At 31.9% G+C, this 13,956-nt stretch overlaps 1 protein-coding gene across 1 annotated transcript; it reads right to left on the reverse strand.

Moving 5' to 3' along the window:
- Positions 1–3,167: 3,167 nt before the first annotated feature.
- LOC148604064 (dolichyl-phosphate beta-glucosyltransferase-like) lies at positions 3,168–13,887 on the reverse strand. The gene is made up of 9 exons (XM_088550600.1): positions 13,809–13,887; positions 12,306–12,480; positions 11,916–11,962; positions 11,446–11,514; positions 10,940–11,032; positions 10,337–10,510; positions 9,197–9,348; positions 8,615–8,700; positions 3,168–5,210 (listed from the first exon to the last, which is right to left on the reverse strand). The coding sequence occupies exons 1-9, from the start codon at positions 13,866–13,868 to the stop codon at positions 5,095–5,097; spliced, it is 972 nt and encodes a 323-aa protein (XP_088406726.1). The 5' UTR covers positions 13,869–13,887; the 3' UTR covers positions 3,168–5,094.
- Between the last annotated feature and the right edge of the window lie 69 nt (positions 13,888–13,956).

Raw genomic sequence — 13,956 nt, forward strand, 5'->3', positions numbered from 1 at the left:
ACGGTGGCCACGTTTTTCGACGGATCAAAAATCCCAACATCTATTCTATGCAGGATACCCCAAGGAATATTCGTACCAAATTTGGTTCCAATTGGTCAAGTAGTGTCAGAGGAGAAGATTTTGAAAGAAATAACAAAAAATAGAGAAAAAAAAACGTTGCAAAGGGGCAATAACGCCAACAAGGCTTAATAGATTAAAATGAAAATTTGACCGTAGATAGATCTCACCATGCTGAACACTTTTACCCCAGTCAGAATTTGGCTAAACCTAACCGTTTTGGAGATATATGCGAAAAACTACTGTCTGACCCATATAGTCTATTTTTAGTAACGGCGGCCATGTTTTTCGACAGATCGAAAATCCCCACATTAGTTCTATGCAGGATACCCCAAGGAATATTCATACCAAGTTTGGTTCCAAGTAGTTTCAGAGGAGAAGAGTTTTGAAGAATTATTAACGACGACGACGGACGCCAAGTGATGGCTATAGCTCACAGGGCCTTCGACCAGGAGAGCTAAAAAAAGTCCGAGGTAGACGAAAGAGAAACGGAAAACTATGACACGTTGAACAAATCTGTTCTCATGGTGCAGATGGATATACACCGTGACGATCCACAGGCTCATGGTAACGACCATAAAACTTCTGTAGTGATGACTTCAATCTTGTAGCAACGTAACCCTGTTCCAGAAACCTAATTGTAAGAAGTCTAGCGCGATGTAAAAAGTCTGCGTAGTTGCGGCAAGCTCTGACATAACGTATCAGTTTTTATATGAAACTCCATTATTGTATAATACGTTTGTCGTATAGTTTGGTCAATATTTTTCCTTTACCATCGATCTCTAAGTGTAGGTCAAGACATGCTTGAAAAAGCTTAAAAAGTGTATCTAGATATCGGTCATTTGTTTCATGGAAAACAACGTAATACCATTCCTTAACCATGGAGCTAAAACAACATGAAGAAATTACTTTGTATTTATAGCAATTTAAAGAATATAAATTGCCTCTCAAGGAGCAGCTAGATGCCATCTTGGATCATTTTGTACATCATTAAAAAAAATAAAACAAGAACAGAAAAATAAAAACAAAACAAAAAAGTCAATGATTGTATAAACGTAATCATACTTCTTATTGCTCTTGTATTACGGGAAGGCTTTTCATAAGGAATAAACAAAAAAACAAAAAAACAAAAAAATCAAAATCCCGCCAAAAATTGAAAAAAAAATTAGTCCATTGGGGGGTGTTGTCCCTTCTAACTCGAAATCTGTAAGATATCAGAAATCTGTTTGAAAAATGCAGGCAGGGATTTTCATGAGGAATATTATAAATAAAAGTCGGACCAAAAATGAAAAAAAGTTTTCTTGGTGTGGTCTAACTTTGGCCCCCATAGACTGACAATGCTTAAATCTACTCAAAATCTATCAATTGTTCTTTAACATGTAATTAAATAAGAAACAAATTCACAAAAAAAAAAAATGAACGAGAAGTAAACCTACTTCATCAATTTAAAATAAACTGTTGGTCCCTTTTTGTAGTTTGGTATGGGCCATTAACAGCAAGTAACAATTATTACATATAAAAATGTCATGAAATTTGGTTCGCTAAAAATAAAGTTATCGGAAACGAAAACCAGTACTATCTTTTAAAAAAAAATTGCCGACGCAGTATTTTTTTTGTCTTTTTCAAGTTTCATCTCTTATGAATAGCAATTGGCTGAAATTGCTTCTTGAAATAATTATTAATGGCAATAACCCAGAAGTAAATAACAATAGGTTTAGATGTGTTAAAACTTGGACAAATAGCCTTTTTTTCCCAATTTTATTCACGGGTACTTGCAGTAACTGTAACAACTGAAGAAATAAGTCAAAATCAAGATGAACAATACACACCATTCAATGGTAACGTCTATAAATCATATTTTTCAGAACATGTACAGGACAGTAAATTCTCACCCCATCATAATGTTACCATCACCTGCGTTTTTTAGTACAATAGAGAAAATGCCTGTTAGATGTTCTATTTTAAAAGCCACAGTATCCAATTCAACGGAGTATTACATTGAATAAGAATTAATTGTATAAACCAAAACATAAATGTTGGAAGGTTTCTAAGATAGTTAGTATCTTATTGCACCTTTTGTTACATGATCTAATTGACCTACAGAAAACTGTTGATATTAAAGGTAAACCAGTCAATAAAACAAAATATACAAATGGACTGGGTCTAAGGTTCATAGAATAAATATGATACTAAATAGATAACCTATCATCTAAAGGTACAAAACCAACACTCACAATCCATTGATAAGGAGATACATAAAAGGGTCAAAATAGCAACAAAAAAATTTTTTGACTTTGGACAAGTGTGAAAAAAAAATCAGTAAGATCATTCCCTGTGTTGATGTACATTTTGAAATTTAAAAAAATGCCATAACAACTAAAACAAAATATCCCAAAATTGTGTTAAACTTCCTACAGATTCATGTAGCAATAGTAAAGTTGTCTCACTAGAGTAAACCATATGTATACACAACTAGTGGTGAATCCAGAAAATAGAAAAGTAATTTTTCTATTTAATCAGCCAAAATCTTCGAGCATAAGGGGAATTGGTCATCCAGGACCTTGCTTATATCTGCCTAGGACAACCCAAAACTAAGATAAAAAAATGATTTAGCCATTATGCAAGCAGTCATATAACCAAAATCCTAAACTCTTTGACATTTGCATAACATGTAGTGCTAAATATAGTCAAGTGTCATATTATCAAATTCAGATAAACTGCTTCATGGTGTGCAGCTTGATACAATGACAGGAGTTGACAGTTAGGGCAAATATGCCATCATTCGCACAGTTTTGATTTAAAAATATATTGTGTAGATAGGATTATTTTCAGGATTTATTTTATATAGGTTTCAATTCAGTTAAATTTTATATAATTTTTTTGGCCTCTATTTGAACCCTAACAAATGGGGCCATAACCCAAAACTGATACCAACCTTTCTTTTGTGGTTTGGAACTTAGTTTTAAAATTTGAAAAAAGGTCAACCAACTAATTTTTATGGGTAACACAAAAAATAAGTGTATACAATTGACAACATGGATGATGACAGCACTATACCATTTTTGCAGGCGTGTAAAGATAGCAAATCTGAAGAAATAAAAAGATAACAATTTGCTTTATAACAAATTTATCCCAAGAATACAGACATGATAAAGTATAACAAAATATAACAAAAAAGTTTTATCCTGGTTGAAATGGAACGTAAAAAAACAACCATTAGATTATAGAAACAAAGTCTGATTGACTGACATCTCAGATCAAAGTTATACATCATATTTATTTTATGACAATGCTGTGTTATTCATACTATTTTTAGAAGATAATACAAAATGAATTAATTATTACACATGTACCTACACATAATTATGTTTTTTATTTAGTACCTGTAGAGGCCTTCAAACCTCTAGCAAGGATTTGTAGTCTATTCAAAATCATTGCTGCTTGTAACAGTTTTTTTTTTAATTTATTTTATCAGTTAACCTTTTTTTTTAAATAAACAACAAAAAAACCTATGTATGTCTATGTTTTGTTAGTGTATGCATTATCACATGACCTTGACTTTATATTTTTATTTAAAAAGTTTATCAAAACTTACACAACTCCTCATATTAAACATCAACAGTAGAGAGATAGATGAACTATACAATAAAGAAATCACAGAAATTAAGTATTAAATTAATAAAAAATAGAAGTATACAACCCAATGTCCTCTGTCTTTAAAACTTAAAAATGGGTCAAAGACAGAAATGGCATAATTCTGTTAAACAGGAAGTAGATGTCTGACAGAATTAAAATCATAATACAGGACCCCTACCTGATGCTGGATACCAAAGCTGTGATTAATAGTAGTGGCTGAGAAAAGTTTTACAAAAATAATTTCCCTGACTGCCCAACCAATGTTCACCATAGTATACTATAACCAAATTTTCAAATGTAACATTTGGCCAAAAACTTTTTAGTTAGTTTTATTCTGTTCTAAATATCAACAAGGGCAGAAATTCTGAAAAGGAGAGCTCAAGTAATTTTTTTTTTCTATAAAAACAACTAAACTTTTCAAGCATAAGGACCCCTGATTTCCTCTATAATCACACTATATTAATATGCTGTAAATTAACATGATTCTAATATGTCCTAGTTTTCTATGAAAATGTGAAAAAAAAATGAAATACTATTTAGAAATATTGATGTTTGATGTTTATGGTTAGCAAAAGATAATTTAGAACAGAGAACATGATTATTTTTGCCTACATGTATACCAAATATTTCCTGAAATATAAAACGCACATCAAACAAATAAAAAATAGAAGCTATACCAAATAAGTAACAAAATTGCTGACTGTAACTACATGTATTAACAAGTTCACAAAATTTATTGCATAATTACAAAATTATAAAATTGATACCAACATTAAACCTGATTCATATTCCTAAGCAACCATTTTCCATTGATTACATTTCAAAAACATCACCAAAGAATGGCACCTAAATAAGATAACCACCTACAGCTATTATCGTAAGTATTGGATAGTACACATAGTTGAATAACAAAACAGAATTCATAGCAGTGTTCTAGTGCATTTTCCCCCTCTTCTTCAAATCTTCAATTTCAAGCAATCTGATTGAATGACATTTTAGTTAAGGATGGCTTCGTGGAAAAGCGGAACTTCAAAAATATTGATGAAACTGGGCTCAGATTACAGGAAATACCTAAAAAACCTTTTTTTATTTCCTGATAATTGGCTACATGGGAATTCTACAGATTTATTAAGTCATCGTGTTTTTCTCTAAGATTTTATCATCAAATATTTATAAGCATCATGTCAATGTCAAGTACATCTTGCCAAAAAACTAAAACAAAAAACATGAACTGCTGACAACTATTCATACTCTGACTCTGATGTGTGTAACCTACACTAGATCACTGTATTATTTATTCATTTGGATAGTATATATAAGGCCTGTCAGGACCTACACTAGAAGATTGTTTTATTTCCTTTGTTTGGACAGTATATATATAATCTATCTGGACATTACACATCATGATGATTTGATATCAGATCTAATTTTCCATGCTCCTATAAAATATCGGAGTCTGATTAATATAAGATCTCGTCCCATTTGTAACCAGCTCCATACTGGAATCATCTTAGATCCTGCAACACAATAGTACAAACATTTCTAAAAAAAATTATTCTAATCACAGGAACATTCTGATCACAAAACCAAGCCCATGTAAACATGAATTTTGTTTCTGTATCTGTAGGACAGACAAAGTCCTTTCTATATACCCCAGAATTTTGTATGAAAATGCTATCCAAGAATTTTGTTTCTGTATCTGTAGGATATAATTTTTAAAAAATCAAAGCTTTAATCAAGAGAATTAGACAACTAACAAAGACAAGACATTTAATGGAAGCAGTTTTGAGTTGAAGTCTCAAACAGGAAATTGGCCCATATTTGAATGAATTAAGCCCCATAACTCAAAACTGTAAAATCCAAAATATATAAAAATTAAAAGGTCTCAGTATTGTATTAATTTTCCCATAGACTTCTATAGTGAAGTGCATATTTTTAGCATTTTTTAAAAAAATATGTAAATTGATTCAATGAAACTTTGTAGCATTTCTAAGGACACGTGAAAAAATAATTTCCCACAAAGAAAATAGGGTGAGTCCACGAAGATCGGACAGAAAAGTAGTCTTGAACTATAAATAGCCATTTTCTCTACTTTCACTTTTGTTTTGCACTCATCAAACCAATCTTTTCAGTGGAGCATTTTTATGTTATTATGTTAGATTTTCTTTTAAAAACGTTCTTCATCTTACAGTGTGATGTTTGCCCTATTTTATAAGTCAATGCTTATAACTTTTGACAAAACATTAGTTTGTAGAGAGTCAAAAAGAAAATGAACTATATTTTTATAGCATCCATGTTTTGACGTACACCTGCTAAGGGATATGCAATATGATACTGGTACCAAAAGGGTGCTTACACTAATACAAATAAACTATTCAATAAAGTTACATGAAATCACATGAAGCATTTTCAGCTTAATGTAAAAATGTGGGAAATCCCCCTTTTATGAATTCAATAATGAAAAATATAATTTTTTTTCAAAATTGAAAGGGAGCTTTCAATATTCAATGAAAAAAAAAGTTTCATGGCCACTGTAACTAAAAATAGAACACATAGGTCAGACAGAAGTTTTTTGCATATACCATGTATCTCCAAAACCGTTAGGTCTAGCCAAATTCTGACCGAGGATAAAAGTGTTCAACATGATAAGATCTATCACAAGTTTCATTTTAGTTATAATCTGTGAAGCCATGTTGGAGATATTGTCCCTTTTCGAGGTTTTTCCCTATTTTTAACGTTACTTCCTTACAAAATCTCCTCCTCTGAAACTACTTGACCAATCAAAACCAAACTTGGTATGAATGTTCCTTAGGGTGTTCTGCATAGAAATGATGCAGAGATTTTTGATCTGTTAAAAAACATGGCCACCAAACTTGGTATGAATGTCCCTTAGGGTGTTCTGCATAGAACTAAAGTGGGGACTTTTGATTCGTCAAAAAAAACACATGGCCAAATAGAACATGGCGGTCAAACAGAATTTTTTCGCATATAACTCCAAAACCAATCAGTTTTGCAAATTTCTATCAATGGCCAAAATTATTCTTATTATAAGGCCTACAAAAGTCTGCATCAATCAAAGTTATCAGGTGACTTCTTATTACAGTCACTGCCCTTGAAAGGTGAAAAAATTATTTTTTTTTTACAGTTTCCAGCCAATATTATGAAAACTATGATAAATAGAAAGAAAATTTCAATTGCTGAAATGATCCTTGTGGTAAGGCCAACAGGAGTGGTGCATGGCAATCAAAGTTGTCAGGTGACTACTTGTTATTATCCTTGAAAGGCGAAAAATATTTTTAGGAATTTTAGCCAATATCTTGAAAACTAGATAGAAAGAAACTTTCAATTGATGAAATGATTCTTATGATGAGTCCTACCAAAGTCTTCTTCAGTCAAAATTGTCAGACTTCTCTTAGAGTTATTGCATTTGAAAGGGAAAAATATAACCAGGTGAGCAATTCAAGCTTCTGGGAGCCTCTTGTTTATAAATAAAGTCCCATAAATCTAAATCGTTAAATCACAAATTTTCAAAAATTGTAAGGGACTTTTCATCAATATAAATAAACAATTCACCAAATTTTCATTGTAATTGCTCATGGGTTTTTGAGTTGTAGTCCAAAAACCGAAAATCTTTACGTATTTGTACAATTAAAGTCCCATAGCTCATAAACGAAAACTTAGAAATTCATAAAAACTGAAAGGGAGCTCACATCAATCGAAAGAAACAATTCATCAAAGTTTCACAAAAAATTGGTGTGCAGCATTTTTGAGTTATTGTGGGAAGTGTAAATGGCTGATAAACAGAGTCTGGTATACCATGATACATTTCGTCTTAAAAAGACAGGCACATTAACTCATGAAATTCCCCATACAACTTGTTTTAAGTTTTGTAGTTGCATTAGTCAACATTATTAAATTTACTGGTACTTTTAATTTAACTTCCACTGGCAAATATCAAAGACATTTGTAGTAAGATTATATCTGGCTTAAAGTCTACAACTGACAAGGAAATCCCATGGACATTCCTTCATTGGCTACCCCCATGTTTCTAATCCCATGGACATTCCTTCATTGGCTACCCCCATGTTTCTAATCCCATGGACATTCCTTCATTGGTTACCCCCATGTTTCTAATCCCATGGACATTCCTTCATTGGCTACCCATGTTTCTAATCCCATGGACATTCCTTCATTGGCTACCCATGTTTCTAATCCCATGGACATTCCTTCATTGGCTACCCTTGTTTCTAATCCCATGGACATTCCTTCATTGGCTACCCCCATGTTTCTAATCCCATGGACATTCCTTCATTGGCTACCCATGTTTCTAATCCCATGGACATTCCTTCATTGGCTACCCCCATGTTTCTAATTATAGATACTATAACCAAACAGTGAAATGTTATCAATCTGTTGATCTTTTCTTTAAATAATTGTGTAGAAAGAATTGAAGTTAAACAAATCTATCGCAAAATCTTCTTATATACAACATGTCATAAACCGAATACATCCCTAGATGGAAGTACAACCCAACAGTTAATCTACCTCCCCAGACAGAAGTACAACCCAACAATCTACCTCCCCAGATGGAAGTACAACCCAACAGTTACATGTAATCTACCTCACTAGATGGAAGTACAACCCAACAGTTAATCTACCATTGAAAAGTTTAGTCATACTTCGGGTATTTCTCTGAAAGGGTAATTGTACAAGAATTTGTCATTCCGTTTCTTTGTACAATTGATAGTTTACATTAGAAGAGAATTTTTTTAAACTTCACGAGCATGAAAGATACTCCAAGTAACCATGCAAATAAGTGGTTTTTTTTTCAGTATAAGGAAACAGACTAATTTTGAGATGTAAACTGACTTCAAGGTCAAATTGTCAATGTTTTCCATATTTTTATCATAATAAGTCATACCTTCTATTTCCTGCCAGTTTATAGCTACTTCAGCTATTGGAATATTGAAATATTGAGCTAAATACAACATATCTACATCAAATGCCCTGAAAATAAATTTAAAAATATATACTGTAAACGTATTAATTTTCGCAGATTCTGCCACATGAACTTATTCGCAGGTATCAATTTCAGCAGTTTAAAAAAAATGTTGACCATTAAATAGTCATAAAATGAATTTCGCAGGTATTATTTTTTCGCTGTTTTTTGTCCATCATGAAAATAGTGAAAATTAGAACACCACAATAATTAGTATGTTTACAGTATCAAATCAATATAATTATAAAGGAAAAAAAATAATCATTGTCAAATAAATAACTATTTTGCTATGTCTTTCAGTTCTTTAAACAAAATACACGTACAATGAAATTGAATAATAAATATTTTAAAAGAATTAAGAAGCGAGGTAATACAAACAATACATAAAACAAATTGTGAAGACTAGTATAGTCTAATATTGAGGCTATCAAAAATGACTTTGATTGAACAAATAAAACAAAAACCTGAACAGTATTGCACTAAATAATGACCTTAAAAACTTACCATCTTTCTACATGTAGATTAGAAAACAATATCACAGCTGCTTCACGTGTTAACAGTTTAAACCCACACTGAGTATCATTGATTCCTCGCACACAAAGAAACCAAACTAAAAAGTGGAATCCCTTCATTAGTATGGTCCTAAAAAATGACCTCTGAAATAACAAAATGATAAAATAATGAGTAAACTTTGTTTCATCTAAAAACTACAGCTGATAAAAAGTAAAATTGTACAGAAAACATAAGATGCATACATGTGAAATATCCATCATTTTTTTGGGTGATATTTGGTTGATATATTACTATCTCCTTTTCAATTTTAAATACTTTTTTTTCTTGCATGAAATTTCCAGAGACCAAATTCTTAGTAAGCATTGGATTGATTGATTAAAGTTTTTGTTCTATAACAGATATTTCATAATATCTGGATGAGAATGAATGATCAACTGAACAGACCACACATGTACTAGATATATACCCAGTACACTGAGACAAATTTTCATTGTGCTACTCCACAGGAGCAACAGCTCAAAGGTCACTCCACTTGGACACATTGATCTGAGCCAACCAGTCATCACTTTATCTCCTAAATAGCAAGGGTCTGGCAGAAAAGCAGTGAATGCCAATATTAAAGTCTTTGGTGGGAATCATACTCATAACCTACAACACTCCAAGCAAGCCCACTACTCCAAGACCACCAAGGCAGATATGCATGCATGCATTAAAGACCAATGAAAACATCACTTCTTGTCGGAGTAATAATAACAGCAAAACTTGCCTTAACAGAATCCTTTTTGGACTTTGGTTTGATTTAGACAGATGTTTGCTTTACTGAAATAAAAATACACGTAAATTGATATAAAGAGACTTTATAAAGAATTTGGTTTTCAGATTATTCAGGGTTTGATTTAGACAATTTTCTTAATTATTAAAGGTTCCATTTACACAGGTTTTACTGTCTACGGTTTTTCCAGTTAAAAATGTCTTGACAATAAAACTGAAGTGCAGTTTTTGGTATCAAGGAAAATAAAAGTGGTGAGGTATCATTTAACATACTGGTACCTTGTGTTACTGAGCCTTGATTCAGTTACCTGTGCCTTAGATTCTTACTCACAGTGAGTTCTAAAGCCTCCATTAGCTTACCTGTGCTATTGAATCTTTTTCTAAGTGAGCTCTAGATCCACATACTATTGCCCTATTATCTGACTGTTTATTGACTCGTCTCATTTCAATTTCTAACTTTCTGTAATCACTGAACTGACTAGCTCCATCAGCATCAGCAAATAGCAACAACTTCCCTCTGGCTACAAACATTCCCTGTTATAAACATAAACCAGCATGTAATGTAAGATTTTCTGGAATAACATATCTCAAAATTTGCTCATTAATGACATAAGCAGTCATATTTGATGATCCACTCAGAATGATTTTTTTTTAATATCATTGATGCAAGAAAGAAAAATGAGCTAAAACTTCTCCTTGTTTGAGCTCATTTCTACCATTTGTCTTTGACAGGGAGAAGTTTTTGTAATAGATTACATAGACCAAAATATCAATATTATTTTTCAAACAAAATTGATCAAAATTTGTCACTGATGTCTAGATTAAGCTCTGTTGATGATGATCATTTTTAAGCTAGTACCATTTTGAGACTTTTCAACTCATTATAAATCACACTATGCTTTGGAAGGCAGCCACAATGAACAACTAATCTCTCCAGTCTCAAAGAGTGAAAGAGCCACATACCAATCTAACAGCTCCACCTTTTCCTCTATTTTTCTCCAAAGTCAGAACTCTAATTTTGTCTGTACCATACTTCTTAGAATATTTCTGTCCTGTCTTTAAATACAATTCTTAAAATTATTAATAAAGCCAAGAAATGTCCCTTACAAACCTCAAAAATCAAATTGAAAGATTCATGACTTGAATGATCTGAAACTGAATAAAATTCTCCCAACTTCCTAATAATTGATAAATAGAATAAAATATAATTTAAAGCCTCTTTATTGCTACCTACAATCTTAAGCAAACTGCAAGGTTTTCACACAGAGAAATTTTAAATTGTTATATGAGATACAAGTTTTTAATGTAATACAAACAGAATCAAACCATGATCCAATGTAAAGAAACAAAATGCCTGTTAGGAGGACTAGAACTAGCCTCCACTTTCCCTTCTAAAAAAAAAAAATTTAATTCTTTAACATGCATATTTTGAAATCAGGTCTTTTTTATACATGTAAGTTATTTTATACCTGTGTTGTTTTATCAGCACTTCCATCATCAACTATAATTATTTCATAGGTAAAGGAAGGGGACTCCGTCTGAAAGTATAATAATCATAATATACAAGACTTGGAATGAAATCATTTCTAATTGATTGAAGGCAATTATTCTGGACAATCAACCTTCAAAATCTTGCTATTCTCAAATGTTTTTTTTTTTGTCTCTTAAATACAGGTACCTCACTCTTAAATATCAATCAGAGTAACTTTTAAAACCTTCATTCAAATTTAGATATCATTTCATCAGTTAAGTATACCCAGTAGCTAATATTTTACAAGGTGCAGAAATGCATGTAAATCTAATTATCTCAATGCATACCAATATAAAAATAATTAACATCACTTATCCTCTCAATGTAACTAGTTTAACATCACTTATAATGTAAGCCACTGTATAACTAATTGACATGTGGAACCTGAATTACATCTCTTACATGTACCTGTCTATTTTCTAAATAGTCTAAAGCTTCCTCCATCATCTTAGGCACTGAAAGCAGAAATGATAAAACACTTTAACAGTTTTACCAGCATTAATTAACAAAAAGCTTATGAGGGCAACACACACATGGCATCTCCTTCTCATCTAAAAATTTTACCCTGTGTCAGACCAGTGACTTTTCACTTATGATTTTGAAAACAGTAAGGATCTTTCTTCATACATATCATCTTTAGTCAACATAAGGAGGTGGTTTTATAGATTGGAAGGATATTCATGTCACAACTAAGCTGCCATAAATGACAGTATAAATAATTATTTATCCTATTATTAGATTTAATACATGTAAACCAATCGTTGCTTTAATTAAATTTATTTGTTAATTGTCACTTGCATCTTTCTTCTTCATTGTAAGCTGGCACAACGATAGACAAATCAACACTCGGAGGATCATGTATACTGGGAAATTCTTCTTTCTTTGATGTTGTTTGATCTAGAAAGGTCTTTTCACTGTCATAGCGATTCAGGTTCGGATACGCTTCACTAATGAAGAACAGCACCAATAGAGCCTAAAAATTAAAGCTCTTTTTTTATTCCATCAACAAAGTTTTAACAAGTCATAAAGTATACATAGTATTTGGAATCACTGTTTCCATTAGTAAAATAAATAAAAAATAATTTGGAAATTAAAAAATTAAAACTCATCCCCCTTTGTTATGTCTACACATGTATCAAGATAAATTGCCCCACCAACAAACCCGTCATGACCAAAATATGTCACTTGACATAAACCTGAATGTCTTCAAGGATTTACAGGTCTATAGTTTAACAAATTTGTATGAAACACCTGAAGATAGCCTAATTAAGATCAAACTTTTCCTCTTTTCTATGTTTTTTTTTTTTGGCAAATCTCAAATAATTACAATGTACATTTTCCTTCTTAATTAATCTCAAAATCATAAAGACATGGAATTGATCAATACATGTACATACATACAGTGTATATCATGAAAATATAAAGATTGGAAGCATAACATTATTCAATTTATAAGTGAGCACAGCATGCTCTTAAATGTATAGAAATTTGTCTAAAAAATTCATCACGTTGACACTTGTGAAAGTTTTGACCAGGCAAAACAGCACATCAGGGTACACTGAAGCTTTAGAAATACATGTATTAAAAATGCAGGCTATACATAATGTTTAAAAGACATCTGTTATTTTTCGAAAAAGCAACTTCCGGTTTGAAGGATCTTGATAAAACCCTGCAATCTAGACCAAGCCTGAAAACAGTTCTTCAAGTAAAATGATAAATGGCATGAAGTCTGATATGTTGAAAAGGGAACCTGATACTTTTGCTTTGGACTTCGCTTGCACTTAAGGCCATTGCCTTCCTCATATTAGTTAGTTTTTCTTGGTCTACTTAGCCAGAACTTGGGTATTTTATAAGGATGTACATGTACAATGTACAGAATATCATTTATGGTTTTACATGTAGCTACACTATTGCCAGAGTAGTTTGCGCACTCAGAGACTTTTTGCCTAAAAATACCTCCAAAATGGTTAAGTTTTGACAAAGATGATGCAACAATCATCATTTTCATGATATGGGCTACAAAAAAGTGCATTATTTTTTTCACTTATATTCAAGGCAACTTAACACATCAGTGAGTTACTACACAAAAGTATGGCATCATCAGACAATTTAAATAATCTTCTAACACCTTAACTGGCATGCACATTGATAAGTGAGCAGCTGTCTAGCACTAGCAGTGGTTATGGCGAACAACTACGGCGATGCCGGTATGGGCTTTGGAGTAAAAACACAAAACACGCCTAGAAAAAAAACAAAAATAATTCTCTAAATTATGCAAAATTTTACTATTACAATATTTACCACTAATGCGAGAAATAAAACGGCTAAACATATGACAGAGAAAATTGTGGTGAGGTCCATTATAACCGGAAGTTGTTGTGAAAAGTCGTCTCCGGCGCTTGGATTAAAATGTAAGGAAATATCAGTATCTTCTAAACACTTGACAAAC

The sequence above is a fragment of the Perna viridis genome, chromosome 10 (genome assembly GCF_037379345.1).
Source record: "Perna viridis isolate PV_CMFRI_1.1 ecotype Kerala chromosome 10, ASM3737934v1, whole genome shotgun sequence".
NCBI lineage: Eukaryota > Metazoa > Mollusca > Bivalvia > Mytilida > Mytilidae > Perna > Perna viridis.

What these genes read in the sequence shown, in the direction of transcription:
- LOC148604064 (XM_088550600.1), bottom strand. Translation starts at nt 13,868, where the DNA reads ATGGACCTCACCACAATTTTCTCTGTCATATGTTTAGCCGTTTTATTT. An exon ending in GTGCTGATAAAACAACACAG is followed by an intron (nt 11,033 to 11,445) that starts GTATAAAATAAC and finishes TTGTATTTAAAG; the next exon opens with ACAGGACAGAAATATTCTAA. An exon ending in AAAAAGATTCAATAGCACAG is followed by an intron (nt 9,349 to 10,336) that starts GTAAGCTAATGG and finishes TTGTTATTTCAG; the next exon opens with AGGTCATTTTTTAGGACCAT.